Source organism: Etheostoma cragini, chromosome 3 (genome assembly GCF_013103735.1).
Source record: "Etheostoma cragini isolate CJK2018 chromosome 3, CSU_Ecrag_1.0, whole genome shotgun sequence".
NCBI classification, from domain to species: Eukaryota; Metazoa; Chordata; class Actinopteri; order Perciformes; family Percidae; genus Etheostoma; species Etheostoma cragini.
In genome coordinates, this window is record NC_048409.1 from 4569176 (window position 1) to 4588461 (window position 19286).

Here is a 19286-nt window from a genome sequence, read left to right on the forward strand (position 1 = left end):
TTCTTCTGTCCCAGACAGGGTGTTTGTCCAAAACGGTAAACAAACACAAATGAATATGTGTAATTCCAGTTATCTGTAATTACTTATTCAAAGCTTTGACAAGCTTGGCAAAAAAGCGAGACAAACAAGCGGCACTGAGTAAATAAGATGGTGTCTCCTTCTTGGTAAACAGCCTTTTGACTAAAGCTACACAGTGCACAAGTTCTGAAATGAAAAAAAAAAAAGAGAAAATAACACAAAGTCCACAAATAACCCATGATTATAAAGCCAATTACAACAAAAAAGAATGTAGCGTATAATTTTGATCTAGTTTAATTGTATTAAGTTTGTTTTACCACCATGTGGGTTAAAAGTAGCAGCGTTTTAGTCCCACAGTGAGAATGGCTTTATTGTGACACATATTAATTAAAAATAAGATAAGGATTTTCAAAGGCAGCCTAATTGCCATCATATTATTTGTGGTAAAAAGCCCATCTGGTGTCTTTACATAGCCAAGTTAATTGAGTGAAACAGCAACTTCTCAAGTCTAAGTTGCATAATTTATCCATCTTTACAAAATAATATACAGAGAGTTAACCTTTTTAGAAGTTCTTATAAAATCATAAATATTTGGCCACTTAAAGCAAATGTTATCACTGCAGCCAATATTCAGATGATGTAGAATCGAATCCATGAACAATGGATAGGAGTGGGTCAGGGCCAACATAGATTTTAATTTGGGCTCTGAATGACACATCAAGCAGCAGATGCATCGCTGCTAAGAAGAACTCGGGAGCCATGACTTTGCCCTGCACCAAGACAATCCATCTCTCAGAGAAACCATGGTTTCAGCTTCCAAAGCTAAAACAACTGTGTAGTCAAACTGCCATAAGCATTAGGATTAAGCGTAATGAATGGCCTGGCACTTTCCAGTCATTCTCCCAGCACAAAAAAAACATGCCAAGAGTAAATTAGTGCCCTGCACTGTAATGAGTGCAGGTTGTAAGTCAATTTATTTTTGGATTGACAACGGAGCCAGCACAAATCCTATAACAATCACTTGTGTGGGGCTCTGATCTCGGTACAGTAAACTCATCTTTGAGCAGAGGGAAAGTGACAACGTACTGTATAATGTTAGCGGCTTCAACTAGTGCTGAGCCAGTGAGTTGATTTATAAATTAGTCAACCAACAGACAAATAATCTACAGTAAGAATGACACTTGATAAATTCTTGAAACAATCTATAACAAAAATCTTTAAGTTTAATGATGTCTGCTTCTTAAAGTGTCCATATTAGGAATAAAATCACTGTTTCTGGGATTTGGGGTGTTCTTTTGTGTCCCTGATGCTTTCACATGCACACAAACTTTTTTAAACTATCCATGCTGTTCTGAGTGAGATACAGTTTTCTGAATGTCCTCTACCTTCAGTATCTGGGTGGGCTGTTCAAAATCTGCACAAAATCAGTTTTTTACATTACTAGACGAGACAAGGTGGAAAAACACTGCTACACACTAGACCATAATCCCTCGTCCCTGTTCTGCAGGTATTACACAAGTGTTCCTCGTCTAGAAGAAGTCTCCCAGCTAAACCTGACTTGGACTGACCAAAGTTGGAGAAAGAGTTATCTAGCTGATGGGATCTTGCCTTGCTACTGAGCATGTGTGACCCCCAACAAAGATAGTAAAGCAGTCAGATGTCTCACTCTGGAGCTAAAACAGAAACAAAACAGAGACCTAAACACGCAGCCTAAATTAAGGCTTTGCAGCAAGGTCAACAAAAATATGGTGTTTTATTTATATGAAACCATGTAAACCTATTCTGATATAACATCAAAATACAATTGTGAACCTGAAAATGAGCATAATATGGACACTTAAAATGTGAAGCTTTGCTGTTTTTCTTTGTTTAGCATAATGGAAAATCATCTGAATATCTAAGTAAATTGAAGGCCTCACTTTGTGCTACATTGGGAAAATGTCTTTCACTATTTTCGTCCATTTTAAATGATTTTTTTTTAAGAAGAAGAAAACATCATACTCAATAGCCCCAGCCCTGCTTCTCATCCTATTGTAAGCCTATATATGTAATGTAAACACTACGACCACAACCCTTAAGTTAACACATATTCAGTTGCAAAAATTAATTAGCAGTCATACATTTTCTCAAAGTTAATTCCTGCAATCTGACTGAGCAGCTGCAACATTAAAGTCACTTTTCCACTGAAGCAATGGCCAAGTGCAGTTGGTAAATTTCCCAGTGAACTTAAAGTGGGGAGGAGAATGTTTTCCACTGCTGAACATGACATAGTGAAGCTGTGTGCCAGCGTACACCGTTCAGCTCTCCGACACGACTGTTCAAAGAGCTGGAGGCTCTGTCTGGGGATTTAGGGCAGCCACTAGCTCAGCTGAAATCTTATTTATTTATTTTTTTTAAATGTTCACTGACGGCCTCACAAGCTGCAGTGCAGTACGTGTTTGGATGGGTCATCCAAGAAGACTCTATCAATTTGTCAAGCCATTTAGATGCCACTATATATTCCAATTCCCATGTCATAGAATGACATTTCAGAGACATCCAAGGTGTCTGACCATTCCAAGTTTTTTTAGAGCACAGAACAGGACATATGCTGTTTTAAATCCTTGTATCAAGTCCACAGGTAACGTAAAATATTGCAGGGAGTGCTGGAAAAAAAAAATCTAATTAGCAGTTCTGCAAGGTAAACTGCCAATGTGGGATTCAAGTACGTATGTCATCAAGCATCAAGCAAGCTGGAAAGACAGAGAACGTGACAGAGGGAGACAAGTCCTGAGAGATCCATGACAAATAACCCAATTGAGACAATAATAAAGGGACCAGCGGAATGTCACTCAACTACAAAAGAGCCCTGCATTGGCTTGGCGTTTGCCGGCAACTCAGGTAAAGCTCTTGTTCAGCATCACAGGCTGATAAGGCGTTGTCTCCTGCACTTAAGTCATCACTCATTAGCACCCCATCCACCTGTTGGCATAGATGTTAACCTGTCTATTATTCAGCTGAAGCCACAGATAAGTCCCGAGTCGAGAGATGAGAAAATGTGTACTGGGGCCCTCTGAGGTGCTTGTGGGAAAAGAGGGCCCTATTAAAGAGGTCCTTTGTGCTCACCCACCACGGCTGAAGGGTAGCAGAAAGGACACACTGTCAAGCACACTGCTTCTGCTAATCGGCAATACCGGCATGGTTGCCTTTCACAAACCATTCACTGAGCCTGTGCCTGATTTCCTATCTGCAATGGAAGAAAGGTCTTTGCTAATTGTTCTACTAATTACTGACTAGCTAAATCCATCCTAACTTTCCCGAATAAGGCGGCCCTTGCATGGAAAATAAATAATGGTGGATCATAGGTGGGGTGCTGTAAGACTCACACCTAAAGAATACAGCACAGTAAGAAACATGAATGTTCAGATAAAAGGTTTATACGCATGGAGGCTCCAACTTTCAATTTTTTTTGTCAGTTGAATAGGAATCAACATAGCATGACATAAACAAAAGTTATCTATCAATAGTATATTTTCTTTGTCTTGTTCACTGCATGCATATTTGATCATTTACTGAAATTAAGAAACCGTGCAGTCATTCTGTGCACACAGATTTTGCTTAGTAATTCTGCCAATTATGAAGCCCAATCCAAGACTCTTAAGTTTAAACTTGAGACAGTGTATCAAAATTCCATATTTCAGCCCCAAAGGTTTGCATCTTAATAATGTGCTTACCGAACAGTGTTTCTTTAAGTAAAGTAACTTACCACTGTCCTCAATGGAGAAATAGAAGATGTCATTTGTAGCATTGTCGCCGTCCCTCAGAACATAGCATATATTCATGTCGTCAATTTCAGCTGAAAAAGAGATACATTTGCATAAATATCCATGAAATCCCACTCATAAACGTTTAAATCACTTATCCGGCTGAAATGACGAGTGGGGAATTATGTCCAATTTGTTCCTGAAAAACTATTCGTCAGTAATTCTTCCTGAGTCTTTACAAGCAGGCGGAGGCTGTGTGATGAATTGTGCCCCCTGCGTAGGGGAATCTGAAAGGAGAAACTGCTTGATAACATGTGGTGTATATCTATTTAGACTCCTGAATGACACAGAACATAAAGAATAGCCTGATTGTTTGCACTCCATCACAGCGGTGTGACTGTCATCCTGATAGCGTGGTGCTAGATAGGGTTCTATATAGTCCTGAATCTGGAAGATTGTGGCGTTTACAGCCCATGCATTCTTCAACATTTGATGTCAAAACATTTCCCTTCAAAAGAGGCCGATACATAACAATGCTTAGCCATGACTTTGAAATGCCCAGGAGATAGCATCTTTATTTACTGTCTGTTTATTTTTGTGAGAACTCTTGAAATATTGAACAGGCCTCTTGGGGAAAGCATCTCACAGTGACTCAGTAAAAAAAAAGCAGGGGATATATAGTTATTTATTGATGGAGCTACTGTGATATTTAGCATTTACCAAGCTTTACCAAGACACTGCTCTGGTCTGCTTAAAATACAGCTTCTGTACTCACGTTTGCAAAGTTATTGGTCTTCTGTGAGCCGGGCTACCATGCCACCTACAGTATATATCATCATGTCCGTAATCCCCTTTCCTTCTGTTACAAAATATGACTCCGGTAATGTACAAATTACCATCAGTTTGCTCCTGAAGGGAAATACACAGGGTACTGTTTGAAAAATGCACTCCTCTAGTGAGATCTGATCAGCCCGAGGCACTGGCATGCTTCATCTCTGTAAATAGGCAGTCTCTTGAGCAAAAACAAAAACCGTGTGTTTGAACTCTTTCCAGGCATCACAGGGGAGTACATTTAGCAGAGTGAGTAAATGTAAAGTGAGAGTGGGCTCAAGAGAATTGAAAACAGTCTTCAATGTGAGTCCATGCAGTATGTTACAAATCTAACAGAATGTCACAGGATTGCAAAGCTGTGACGCTGATACTGAAAGGTGTATATTTTCATTACACTGCACAAGCACAACTAGGGACTAAAGTTGGAAATTAGTCATAGCTATTAGAGCTGCAAAGAAGATCGATCAATTGATCAGTCAACTATTCAATTAATCGCAAAACTCTTTTTGACAATCAATTCATTTTTAATGAAAATTCTCTGATGTCAACTTGTTGAATGTGAACATGTTCTAGTCCCTTCTCTCCTCTGTGACAGTAAACTGAATATCTTTGAGTTGTGGACAAATCAAGACATTTGAGGACGTCGTATTGGTCTTTGGGGAACACATTTGTCACCATTTTCTGACATTTTATAGACCAGACAGCTAACAGATTAATCAAAAATGAAATGAAATTGTTAGTTGCCTATCACAGTAGCTATAAACTCTGTCAATTTTATGCTCTGTATTGGAACTATTTTAAAATTGCATCGAACCCTTTCAAATTAACCGCATTCAATTTCAAATCAGCAGCTATCTTACCTTGTGTGAAGGTGGTGATAGTGGCGTTTCCTTTGCCGAGGTTGATCAGGTAGCCATGTTCTGGGGCACCAGTGATCCTAAAGGTCACAGAATTCTGAATGCTGTCTCTGTCCTCTGCTTTAAGGGTCTTACTGGTGATCACAAACCCCAGGTGACCAGTCTCTAGAACCCGCAATGTTGGGGCCCCCTTGTTCATCACAATCTGGGGCACCCCATTATCCACCGGGAGGACTTTAATCTTCATCATTTGTGGCTTTCGGGTCTCAAATACTGTATCGGGGAAGATGTAGAAGTCCGTGTGAGTGCCGTCAGTGACGGTGAAGGAGAAGCTGTCCTCTGCACTCTCTGTGCCATCATGCTTGTAACTGATCATGTTCTCATTTAGGTCCTGCTTTGTGAAGGAGGTGACAGGCCGGCTGTTGTTAAAGAGCAGGCGACCATGAACTGGGATCTGAGTGACTGTGAACTTTAAGAGGCGGTCAATGGTGTCTCTGTCCTCCGCTGTTAGCTCAAAAGGCGTGATGAGTTTGTTCTCTCCTTCTGTTACCACCAGGCCGTGTATTGTCAACACAGGTTTTTTGTTGTCCACATCCGTGATGGAGATGCGGAAAGTGCGGAACACGGGGTTGTAGCCGTCAGTCACTTCGAATTCAAAGCTATCCATTTTCACTTCGTCATCGGAAGTGTGGATGTAGTAGACTTTGCTGCCAGCCAGCTGGAGCTGTGTGAAGGATGAGATGGGCATCCCAGGTGTGTCTGTGCACTCCAGGTGTCCTCTCGTGGGAGCTCTGGTGATTGTAAAAACCAAGTGCTCGTCTGGGCTGTTGAGGTCGCTGGTGCTGAGCAGGTCTGTTGTCAGAGTAACCCTGCCACCCTCTTTAAGGGAGACACCTTTATTGATCACGTCTGGGAAAACCATGTCGATGCCACCCACTGTCACGTAGAAGTATCTGTCAATCAAAGGGTTGATGCCATCTGTCACATCAAATTTGATGAGGTCTCGAATCCCCTCTTGTCCGTTATGGGTGTACACAATCAAACCCTGATCCACTTCGCTTTGTGTAAAGTTCATTTCCACTGTGATGTTTTGTAAAGTCCCAGACGGTGTTGCCCTCTGTAAATATCCCTGACCAGGCCCGTAGCGGATAATATAAGTTAGCGTGTCATCCTCAGAGTCCAGATCCGTGGCTTTTAAAACGTCGCTGTTTATGACTTTCACGTCGCCTATCTCAATTTCAAGGCCGTCATTGATTGCCATCCTCGGGGTCTCGTCGTCCACAGGGATAATCATAACTATTACGGTTTTCTCTACACTGAACTTTCCGTCGGTGAGAACAATATCAAAGCTGTCCTCTGTGGTCTCTGAGTCATCGTGCTCATAAACAATGCTGGAGGCCTCTCTGATCTGATCCAAGGTGAAGTTTGAGACGGGGATAGTGCCGGTAGTGAGCTGATTGAGAATAAATCCGTGCTTGGGGGGTTTGGTAATAATGAATGTGAGCTGATCAGAGGGGAGATCTGCATCAGCGCCATTCAAAATGGGAGTGTCTATGACTATGTTCATGCCCTCTATAACTACAAACTCTCTCATGTAAATCTCGGGCTTTTCATCATTAGAGGGGATTATGGAGATAGGGAAAAAGTGCCTTTCAGAGAAATTGATGCCATCAGAGCATCTGAATGTAAACCTGTCCTCCACTGGCTCGACTCCTCTGTGAATGCTTTGAACATAGTTAATGTGATTCTGTCTGATGTCTTTAATGGTCAAAGCGCTAATAGCTGTACCGGACCTGGATTTCTCTGAGCCTGGGGCAGGGGAGATATTTTCCAAGTACCCTGCAGTCGGCTGTACAATGATTGTACAAAGGAGGTCATCGTTGGAGGTGTCTGCATCATCAGCGCTTATATGAAGAATTTGAATGACATTCTTCTCTCCCTCAATAACAGTGAACTGAGGCCCCACAAAGACCTCTGGAGCTTGGCTGTCCAGGGGAAGAATAGTTACATGCACTCTGACACCTGTGATCTTATTTCCCCCTACAGTCCACTCATCAGACATGTCCGTCAATGTGAGATTAAAAAAATCCTCCTGTGTGGTCAAACCTATCTCCCCGCTGGTATGAGCGTAGACCACAAAGCCGTTAATGACATCAGCTTGGGTGAATGTGCCAGATGGGACACCTTTCACCAGAATGTCACCCAATGATGGTGGGTCCTCCACAATGAATGTCAATCGGAGGTCATCCGTGTCCTCATCCCTTCCCTGAATGACATTACTTGTGATTTCTGTTGCTCCATTTTCCAGTACGTCTATGTAGGAGCCAATTGTGCCAGCTGGGAGACTGATAGTTGGAGTCTCATCATCAATTGGCTTCACTGTAATCTTTATAGTAATTGGGACAACATGGACGCCATCGCTGACATCTATTTGTATCGAATCCACCGTTGATTCATCTCCGTTATGGATGTATGACATTCTGTCGTTTCCAATATCCGCGAGGCTGAAAGTGTCTCCTCTTGTCATGTCAGTGAATGTGAACTGGATCTGGCCATGCAGCGGAGGCTGGGTAATAGTGAAGGATATCTGTTTGTTGTCTGTGTCTGTGTCTGAGGTGTCCAGCTCAGCTCTTGTGATGATGTGTCTTCCCCGTTCAAGGACAGTAAATCCAGAATTGGTTATTTGAGGCGGCTTGTTGTCTACAGGCTTTAAAAATATAGTAAATACTCCTTCTACAATATTTCCAGAAACATCCTCCACAGTGTACCGGAACTGCAAAACGTGAGTGGTAATTCCGAGCTCTAGATCAGGAGGTTTGTAAGCTATTTTATGGTGGTTAATTTGTGCCTGAGTGAAAACTGTGACTTCAGTGTTTGACTTTTCACTTAATACCAGAGCTCCCAATACAACGGGGTTATTCTCATCTGTATCCGTCGGTGGCTGAATGACTGTGTACTTGAGATCCCGATCCTCTGAGTCCAGGTCAGTGTAACGGAGGAATTTCTTTCGGAGGTACGTAAGCTGATACTCGTGCACAGTCATTTGCAGAGTCGTGCCAGGGTACAGTTCAGGAGGGACGTCGTCAACAGGCAGAATTTTGATAATGAACGAGCTTTCACCTGATTGGTTTGGTGGGTCATTGTCATCCTGAACTCGAAACACAAACTGATCCATGACAGTGCTGACGCTGTGAGGCCCAATGTGCTTGTAAAACAGTTTTCCATCTGTAATATCCTGCTGCAGCCATTCAGTCACTGCTTTCTCATACAATTCATCCTCTGTATTAAACTTCCAGGTTGATGGGTCCTCTGGGGCCTCAGACTGACGCAGTAACACCTGCCCAATCGTGGAAAATGGAAGCTCTATTGTGAATTTTATTGCAGAATCCTCTGAGTCGATGTCTGCTGCACTGAGCATGAGTGAGGAGATGAGCATCATTTGGTTTTTGAATAAAACCAAACCAGTGTTGGCGTTGATAATGGGAGGCTCGTCGTCAGTTGGCACAACAGTGATGGGAAACAGAAACTCCACCTCATTCGTGCCATCTGTCATTCGGAAAATAATATTATCACTGTATGTGTCGCTGCCATCGTGTTGATAACTGACAGCTCCGGCGTCGAGGTCAGCCGGGGTGAAAAATGTCCTCCTCAAACCCAGAACAGTTAATTCTCCATGCCTCAGCCCATCAATAACAGTGATTTTGACTTTGTCTAAACTGTCCTCGTCGCTGACCTCCAGATTCTGTGAGCTGGACAGAGGCCTGGACTGACCCTCGTACAGCAGCTGGCCAGTATTCCTAGTCACCACAGGGGCCAAAGTGTTCATAGGCTTAACAACAATCATGAAAGCAAAAGGGTCTGACACAGCCCCCTCTGTGTCCACAACCTCAAATTCAATCTGGAAAATCCGCTCAGTGTCTGAATCCACAGCAGGGGGTTTGTAGGCGATTTTCAAGTCTTTGAGGTCTCCTTGGTAAAATGAGGTTATTGGTAAATTCCTATCATCCGTGCTCACTATGTAGCCCTCCTCAAAGGATAGAGTGGATGTGATATTGAAAATTAATTCGTCAGGATTAGACTCAACATCCTCTGCAGCCAGCATGTCCATGGTTAGGGCTGTCATTACAAACTGGTCTACTTCCATCATCATCATTGCAACAAAGCTGGGTTTGGGAGCTGTGTTCTCCACTCCATCTTTAATCCTCACTAGAATTTGGAAAAACTCCTGCTTGAGCATATTGCCTTCCTTATCATGCAACTCCACAAGCATTGGAATGTAATCTCGGTTTGGTGACTTCAAAGCAAAAGTGTGCTGATAGCGGATATTCATTTTAATAAACTCATCACAGTCCACCATTGTTCCGAGGCGGTTCCCATCTACAAGTTTCCCATACCTGGGCAGCACGCTGCCACTGGAGAGAGAGGCGATTTTGCATTGATGCACGCTGTTATCAAAGGTGAATTCTAAAATCTTTCTATCGATGGGGTTACTTGTGCCGAGCAGCTTCTCCACAGTGAGTGGCATGTTTTTGGTCAACACTTCGAGCTGTGTGAAGATGACTTCCACCTCCATCATAAACGGGATGATAATGGTATCCGTTTGGGTGTCGTACCTGAGTTGTAATCTCACTCTGTCCCTCGGAGGACTCCTGGAGCCAAAGTGAGAATACTTCACATCGTTGGGGCCAAATTCACACGGAAACTTTTTCGGAGACAGGTGTCCAGGCCTTTGAGACAAGGGGTCGTTGTCCAGGACCGTTATGCTGCATCTATCGCCGGGCTGAACTTGGATAACCAAATCGTTGATGGGATCAATGAAGACTGATCTCCCGAAAGGCACGCGGATCCCATTATTGGCGACCAATATCGTGTCCTCTGACAGCTCGGACCTCAAGGCGTACGATAATCCATAGCTGTCAAAGACCTGCGCGACCGCATCACCTGTCAGAATCACCACAAGCAGAACAAAAGCTGCGCCAGTCCCGTGCAAATGCGGGGGAATAATCCAAGCCATTTGGAGTGTTGAACCGCAACGGAGACCCGTTGAACTTTGCGCATACACCCTTCTAAACTTAGTAACCTACGGTTAAAGTTGCAAGAATATAAAACCAGAGTTGGACAATATTACGCACCTATGGGCAGTAAGGTGCACCATTCTCCCCCAGCAGCTGTACACTGATAACGCAAACTTCATACTCCTGCTCTGCTGGAGTAAGGACGGTTACGCCCTCCTCTCAGCCCATTGGTCAATATGTCCGCTGGAATGCGTTTGTCAGCTTTTAAATGGCTGTGGCTCGTGTCATTCTGGGCACACAAGATAATGCCGCGTGGGTTGCACCTCATCGGGATGGATAAGGGTAAGAAAAAGCAATGAATGAGGCGATGTTTGGACAGAAGGCAAGGGTGATAGCATACATTATGGCCAGGACAGGAATGGAAATGATGTTCAAATGAGTTCATGTTAAGTCCCCTACATTTGTGCTCTAATCAAAGCTACAGTATTCAGTCACTCCATGGAGCAGATTGGTCCTAACAACAAAAGAAAGCAATGAAAAGTACAGTTGTACTAAAGAGTCTTCACTGATGATCTAACTGGGGAAGACCTTTGTCTCCCTCTCGTGGTTGGTGCTCCTGAGGAGTGTTCACACTCTCTCATGCATGTTATGCACATTTCCCCCTTTCTTCTTGGAAACCAGATCCCTCATGAAATTCTCAGGTGAAACAGAATAGACATTGCATGCACAGTGGCACTACAATAGGCTCAATTTTCTGTTTCACAAGGGGCCCATAAGGGAGTAAAGTCCCTATTGCAGCGTTTGAATGTGCTGGGAAGGTGGTACGGTGTGTATGCAGTCCCACACAGAGCAGATGAAGAGGAAGCACTGTAGGAATTTAACTGTGTCCACTGTGTTGCAATGCAGCCACAAAACAGCTCCTTTTGACAGATTTCACCCTGCAAAATAGCCCGCAATCCACTTTTAAGGCATGAGTCAAAAGTTCTATTTATTGGAGTCGTGCAGTGACATTCTATTTCCTGCTCTGCTGCTCTCTCATCACACAGGTCCTCCAGGTGTCAGACGCTTCCCCCAGCAGAGCATTCTCCTCTGACTCCTGGCAAGCCCAGTCATGATCCTGCCTCTCTCTGCTCCACTCATCTGCTCGACCGGCGTTGATGAAGAGGACACCCACACAGGCATTGTGCAGCACAGCAAAGGCAGGTTCAAATGACTCAATTATGACATGTCTCCATTTAGTGCATGTATAGATACTGAGCATATGTGTGTATTTTAGGCCTGTGTGTAACAACAACAGAGTGTAAATTGTAATTTCCCCTTTTGGGATTAATAAAGTATACATTATTATTATTATATTACATGTTGGTGGGACTTTTTGCAATGCACATCCACATGAGAGATAGATATTTTGGAATTAGAAGGTCATTTATTAATACTGCCAATCAATTAAAATATGTAAACTCAATTAATCGCATGATTATACATAGCTAATTCAAAATTAATTGCAAAGGAATCATTATTTTTATATATATGCTCAAGTGGTATTTGAGTCTCGACGTACTGTCTGGTGGCAACTCAGTTCACATGGACAGTACACGCAAATAACTTTATTCTCGTCCAGAGCAGTCTTTTGAAAGTCAACTTGCCATTCCAAAGATCCCTTTACTTTATTTCTACTCAAGGAAATTGGTTTCTGATAGTCACTCACAATGTTACTGCTGCGTCGAGGTCTAAATCACAGATCATGCGTCACGAAATGAGTGGCTTTTAAAGAAATATGTGTTCACTCGCTATTATCGCTCTCATTTTGACAGCCCAAGTTAATAAACTGTACGTGTCTATGGGAAGTCTGAGAATGTTGAAGGGATAAAGGGCCATGCAAAATGGTATAGTGTCTCATTGCCAGGCTCCTATAAGATGTGTGTTGGCCTACTGTTTTCACATTGAATTAAAATATCAGTAAGTTAACTGTGGTATTCATTGCTTCAAAAGCTACAGACCCAGCTGTTCTGTTCTGTTTGATTTACCCCACAGCCTTTGTATATATTAGATGTACACACATATGCTCCCCTGTCATTGTGTGTCTAGCATCCCTAGAGCTGTTGCCTGGAAGAATTTGACATCAACTGTACTCAGTCCCCTCTAATAGCTTTAAGATGCTTTTCATTCCATCCACAAAGTAGTGGGTGCAACCAGCGTGTCTGCACCTACCTATTGTTGCACATTACTGACATACAAACCGTCTCACAGCTGGCATGTGTTGAAATCAGTACACAGTAGCTGCCATAACAAACCGTGCAGTTGAGTTGGACTGGACACTGTTGACGGCGTCCAATTATAAATATAGCCAAGCAAACTGCAAGGCATAGCCCTTAGGCATTGACAGCTTCTAGTTACAGGAGAAAATGAAAAAAAGAAGATGAATAGAACTTTTCTGACAGCAGTGATGGCAGAGAGGGAATTGGATCATACCCAAACCTTCAGGCTTATGTTCGAGGCAAGAGGAAGTTTGATGATATTCTGTTATATCACATTTATTGTGAATGACCAATCTTTCTTGGACGATAGAAGTGTTGGTCTGTAAAGGAAGCGAGGGTGCCAATTGCATTCCTGATGTGTACGAGATTTATTGTGTGGGGGGGGGAAAAGATGCACATGGTGCAGGTGGGAACATACATTGCAGGACAGCTCACTTTTGAAAACCATTTTTAAATGTTTATCAGAATACCAAAAGATGAGTTTAGGTTGCACATTCATTAAAGGTTTTCTTACTGCTGAACACTGACAACACAATCATTTTTCTTTGTTGCCTAGACACCCACTTTGTTTTGCTAAGTGATGACTCTGGTGACAGCTCAATATGCTTACACCAGCAGTCCAGAGACCGCATAAAAGAAAACAATACAACAGATGCAACTATAATCTAAAAATAACCCTTTTTGTCTGCTGTTTACAGAAAGACTGACTTTCATTTTTCTCTCAGCTGAATGCCCTGCCTCGACAGGCCGAACACGGGAAGTGACACCACTGTCATTGTACCCGGGTTAACAGAGATATGCGTCATTTACGATGCCTTGAGCTCTGAGAAGTGACATCAAGTCAACCTAAAACATGGATAATGAGGTGCTGCCGGATAAAGCATCTGTGTGTTCAGTGCTGAAATCTGCAGCCAAGCAAGAATATGTGTAATGTCTTTATTACTGTAACATTAACCACTATTTTTATTGCTCTGCATGCTTGTATCTCATTTTTACTATTCTGGGGTGACATGGCTCTATGGAACTGTAGCTGACAAAGTGTGTGTGTGTGTGTGTGTGTGTGTGTGTGTGTGTGTGTGTGTGTGTGTGTGTGTGTGTGTGTGTGCAACTTTAATAATACATTTAGAATGATATGATCTGATATATTTTTTAATTATATGTTATGCCACTACTGGCCCATCCCTTATGGAATAACACCATCAAAAAATTAATTTCATCCTCTGCTTCCGGTCAACTGTCCACTCACAACATAAACTACTTTGCACAAAATAAAGAATTAAGAACACATATTACAGCAGCCACAGTGCAGTAGTGTTAGCCATAAATTGTCCAACTAGAAGTAAACATTTCATTTCATACATACAGTAAAACAGAACTACAGCCACAGAAAAAAACATAAGTACAACACCACATTTACATTTGTTTTGAAATATTGTTCATTCTGGAAACCCAAAATGGAGACTTATTTTGTATGTTGGAAATTCTGTTTTATTGCTGTTTCCAATTAAATATATTTAAAAAGTACAGAGAGTCCTCGAAGACACAGCAGTCTTTGTTTTAGCCCATGCAGTTTCTAAAAAGTCTGCAAATTAAAATGCTTTGTGTTCATACACCTTCACTGAAAATACAACTTTCCATATCAGACATCATTTCTGGACTATGTGAATTTACAGCAAACAGTATCTCTAATCAACTCTAGCTCCAATCCGGTCTTTTGATAGTCCCCCCACACTGTTTGTGTCAGTGTTGCTAAAGTGACTCCATTCTAACAATTCCTTGGACTCATCAGGGCTATTTCTGTTGGTGGCTATACCCTGGAGACAATACAACCCTGGCCTCACAGATCTCATTAAGGCTATTTTAGTCCATGTCAGGGACAATTCTTTTGATGGTTGAAGCTGGAATGGTGGCAGCATCCACTCTAAAGGTAAATTGCGACACCCATAGAAACACAACACAGAGCCAACCAGCAGCCAAATCCATCTTCCCCAGTTTATATTACTGCTGGGATGCTACAGATCTAAAAAGGTAGCAGAACCAGTTGAGTTTAATCATTTCCTTTATTTGTGCTCCCAAATTCCCCAAGGTGTGTGTGGACCCATGTATTAAAACTATAATGCATGGCCAGAGCAATCAAACTGCTTACAAAACAAGCTGAGGCTTATTTTAGGTTATTTACAGCCTGCTTTTAACAAATAGATTCATCACTGTGCTTTGCAGAAAACATAGAATACAGAAATAGATTAATCAAAAGAAGATAATGGGGACATGTGTGTGTGCGTGTGTGTGTGTGTGTGTGTGTGTGTGTGCGTGTGTGCGTGTGTGTGCGTGTGTGTACGTGTGTGTACAGATGTTTTTTACGTTTGTGTTGTTTTAATGTTATCTGTTGATTTTAGGATAAGATGATGCAAGAAACTGTTCTTTGTGAACAGACAATAAAGACGTATCTTATCTCTCTTATAATGATAGACGTTAATTGTAAATGAGGCTGCACAAACTGCATCAAAAAATCAAAACACCCCACATCCTCTTTAAGACCCAGTTTAGTTGATACCCGGTTGGTTTCTGAAATAATTGTTCCCCCCCACTTCCAATCTGCCAGCCTTCATTGACACTACTGATCCCAGCCCCCATCCCCTTCCAGCCCTGAAACCCATGATTCACCCTCTTCCCCTCTGACCACATACACAGACAACCAATGCTGCAAAAAACTGAATTTGGAGGAGTTTTGTCCTATTAGCCATAACTGCTTTAAATAGTCTGTTACCATACCATGTCATCAATAGTAATTCTGTGTAAAGACTGTGAAAACAAATGTCCTCTCTAGAGGAAAATAAAGAATGAATCTGAATTAGAAGAGGCTGATCCAGCTCTGCTGTGACAATGACCACAACAGGAGGTGTTGTACTTGTATCTAGGGCTTCACAATAAATCGTTTTGTTATCGACATGCAGGATCAACTGGCGCAGGGCAAGTCGCGAAGGCTGCGATATATATCGCAAAAGACACAAAGAGATTTTCTTGTGTTAGCTGAAAACTACACTTAAAAACGTAACTGTAGTTCTTTACATAGTATAAAGTTGGAATCTATTTAATCCACTTTTATTTAACCTGGTAAGCCGATTGAGAACACATCTTTTCCCACTTAGACCACTAAGGTCTTTTATATAGACCTTAGTGGTCCCCTAATACTGTATCTGAAGTTTCAGATTCAGTTAAAAAACCTCATAAAGTGAAATTTCCATACCATGGGACCTTTAACATTTATTCATCCAGGTGTGCCAATTGAGAACAATTTCTCATTTGCATTCACTGTACTACCAGTCCCCTCTGTGTCAGGACAGGGGGGGGCGTTCCCCCTAACAGACTTAAACTGATACAAACCCCATCTTGCACTTCATTTTGCACCACTAAATTAAAGGAAACAACAGTAACAAACACCGATACTGGGATTCGTATCTATTTGGGTTTTGGATTAATCTTGCAAAAATATCTCTGTGTCAAGACAACTCTTAAATCACATAAGTAAAATCCCTTTTAAACTCAATTCTGTCTACCAGCGGGCTAACATATAGACATTGAGGATTTTTTTTTTTTTCTATTTTCATCATGCAACTATGTCTCTATTTTTATTGTATGATTGATAGTCTATACTTCAATAAACAACAATCTTAATGAAATGTATCATTCAATGTAAAATGCAGAGTTCATAGAATGTTATGTCAGTTTTGATGACACCAAAGTACAGTATGTATCTAGGCTGTGCCGAAATGCCATGAAAAAATATGAATTAATTTCTGTGTAAATGGATTGTTGTACATGCATTCAGTGTCTGCCGCAACCTACGATCAAGTGTCGCAACACACAAACACTCTGTGCTGTACCAAATCAAGTTTGCATCTATGTGAGACATTAATTGCTTGAAGTTGTTGGACCATGTTAGAGAGATTCTAATGAAGTGTGATGTGTAATGCTGTGCCCAGAAGCCTCTAACAGGGCAAAAACAATTGCAAGGGCACCAGGGCACCAAGGCACTGTCAAAACTGCCTTCATTATAGTTGAACTGACCTGACTGATGTGCTGGTAGTTAAGGACACAAGTGAAGTCCAACCAGCAGACATTTAACCATTCATCCGTAACTGGAAACTGGAAACTGCGTCTTTGACTTCAGACTTTTACCTTATTAAAAACTCTCAATCTCGGGCTTCCTGTGGAGGTGTGGTCGCCTGCAGGCCAAAGGTCACATCAATTAATCGCAGGACTTTTTAAAGCTGAAAGGTACTTAACATGTTCACCCTCCCAGCGGGCTCAACTCAGTCATACTGCGCAAAAAGAAAGAAGAATGAGAATTCACCTGTTGGGAGTCAATGTGTGCCATCTGCACGTTACATCATCAGCAGAAAAACTTTATTGGGAGATTTGTGGTTGATTACTATAAATCCAACTAAGAGGGAAATAGAAAAGAAGAAAATTTAAAATTTAGAAAAACAAGACCAGGGACAAACAAAAGTAGTGCAACAACGGCAATGTACAGTATGTAATTCTAGAAATTTGAAATCCTGATAATCCCCAAATATTTCCATTCAATTAAATGAAATTTAAGGATTTAATTGTCTTGGGTGTAAACTTAAACCCTATTTATTGTGACAGCACCTTTAATGCAAAGGAAATACTGTATATACTGTAGATATGGACATGACTTTTTTATTTTTCCTGTGTGAACGAGAAACTTTCTGGTGTGCACAAGTAACTCTCCAAGGCTAATAAAATGATGCTGACGAAGTGCTGCTAATGTTACGTGGCTTACTTTAATATTTCCCATTCACAGCATGAAATCAGTTAACAGTTGCCTTATACAGTTGTGTGTTGTTGACACTATCAGGGACATTTTGTAGTGTTTTCAGGAAGATGAAACCTTCTCCTCGAAACACATTCTTGGTTTCCAGATAAATACTAATTGCCGTGTCCCTTTAGAGGCTCCTTAAAAATGCAACTACACAATGAAAATACAACAAGACAAGTAAAATATGACAACAGAATGAAAAATACAATACAATGAGAAATCACAACAATACAATGAAGAAATATCAACACAAAAAAACACAACAATTCAATGAAGAAAAAAAAATACATGAAAAAGAAAAGTACAAGAAAAATACAACAATACAATAAAGAAAAAACAACACAAAGAAATACATGACTACAATGAAGAAAAAAACAATACTAGAAAAATTTAAAATACAAGAAAGATACAATAACACAATAAAGAAAAAACTACAAGAAGAATGCATGACTACAATGAAGAAAAAAACAATAACAGAAAAATAAAAAAATACAAGAAAGATACAATAATACAATAAAGAAAAAAAAAATAAAAAAAAGAAAAAATACAAGAAAAATACAATATTACAATGAAGAAGAAACAATACATGAAAAAAGAAAAATACAAGAAAAATACAACAATACAATAAAGAAAAAACAGTAGAAGAAAAATACATGACTACAACGAAGAAAAAAACAATACTAGAAAAACAAAAAATACAAGAAAGATACAATAATACAATTTAAAAGAATTTACAAGAAACATGCATGACTACAATGAAGAAAAAAACAATACTAGAAAAATAAAAAATACGACAAAGATACAATAACACAATAAAGAAAAAACTACAAGAAAAATGCATGACTATAATGAAGAAAAAACAATACAAGAAAAATAAAAAATACGAGAAAGATACAATAACACGATGAAGAAAAAACAATACAAGAAAAATGCATGACTACAATGAAGAAAAAAACAACAATAGAAAGATAAAAAATACAAGAAAGATACAACAATACAAGAAAAATACAACTATGCTATGAAGTGTAAGGGACTTTACAGCTGCATGTTCTTGCCATTGCCTTTGCTGCATTTTATCCTCCTCAACCCTTTTGAGTTTTCAGTTGCTGAATGTTTTCTCTTCCTCCTCGGTTTGGTGTTTGATCTAAAGTTGGGGACTTAGTCAGCAACACTATCACAGATGAAACAGACTGCATTCACTAGATGGCCATGAAAAAGCTGCACACACTGCACATGTGGGGACAGTAATGCTTTCTCTTGGACTGCATTTCAGTGTTCTCATTGTTTTGTTATTATCAAGATTTATCCTTTAGAAAAGGAACAAGTACATTTTGTGGGATTTACTCTGACATTAAGAAATGTACTGCATCAGAGTGACAGCTTCTGTGTGGGGGCCAATTGTTCCAATAGTCTGGGGAATGTCTCAAACATTTCTAAATCCCCCTGCCAAGCTGTAATGGACTTAATCTTTCCATTAGCCCCGAGTAGAAAAAGTCAGCTGTCATCTGTTGGAGTTAACTGTTGTAACAAGGTGCTTCGTATGCTTCCTGATGGATGTGAGTTTTAGCCGTGAGAGGTAATTTTTAAACCCCCCACACCACAGCACTGCACTCAAACACACACACATTTCCCCCGCTGACAGCTTTAACAAGCACCAGCACACAAACTGACAAAGCCTTGCTCCTTTTTGTCAGGTGATGGGGTGTTGCTGATCTTATTGA

General features: G+C 40.9%; 1 protein-coding gene across 1 annotated transcript in view; it reads right to left on the minus strand.

Moving 5' to 3' along the window:
* The window catches only part of frem2b (FRAS1 related extracellular matrix 2b), a 61682-nt gene extending 51219 nt beyond the window's left edge, over positions 1 to 10463 (minus strand). The window contains exons 1-2 of the mRNA XM_034866153.1: positions 5453 to 10463; positions 3764 to 3853 (exon numbers count right to left, since the gene is read on the minus strand). Coding sequence (XP_034722044.1) covers positions 3764 to 3853; positions 5453 to 10463 — 5101 coding nt within the window. The remainder of the gene's footprint in view (positions 1 to 3763; positions 3854 to 5452) is intronic.
* Between the last annotated feature and the right edge of the window lie 8823 nt (positions 10464 to 19286).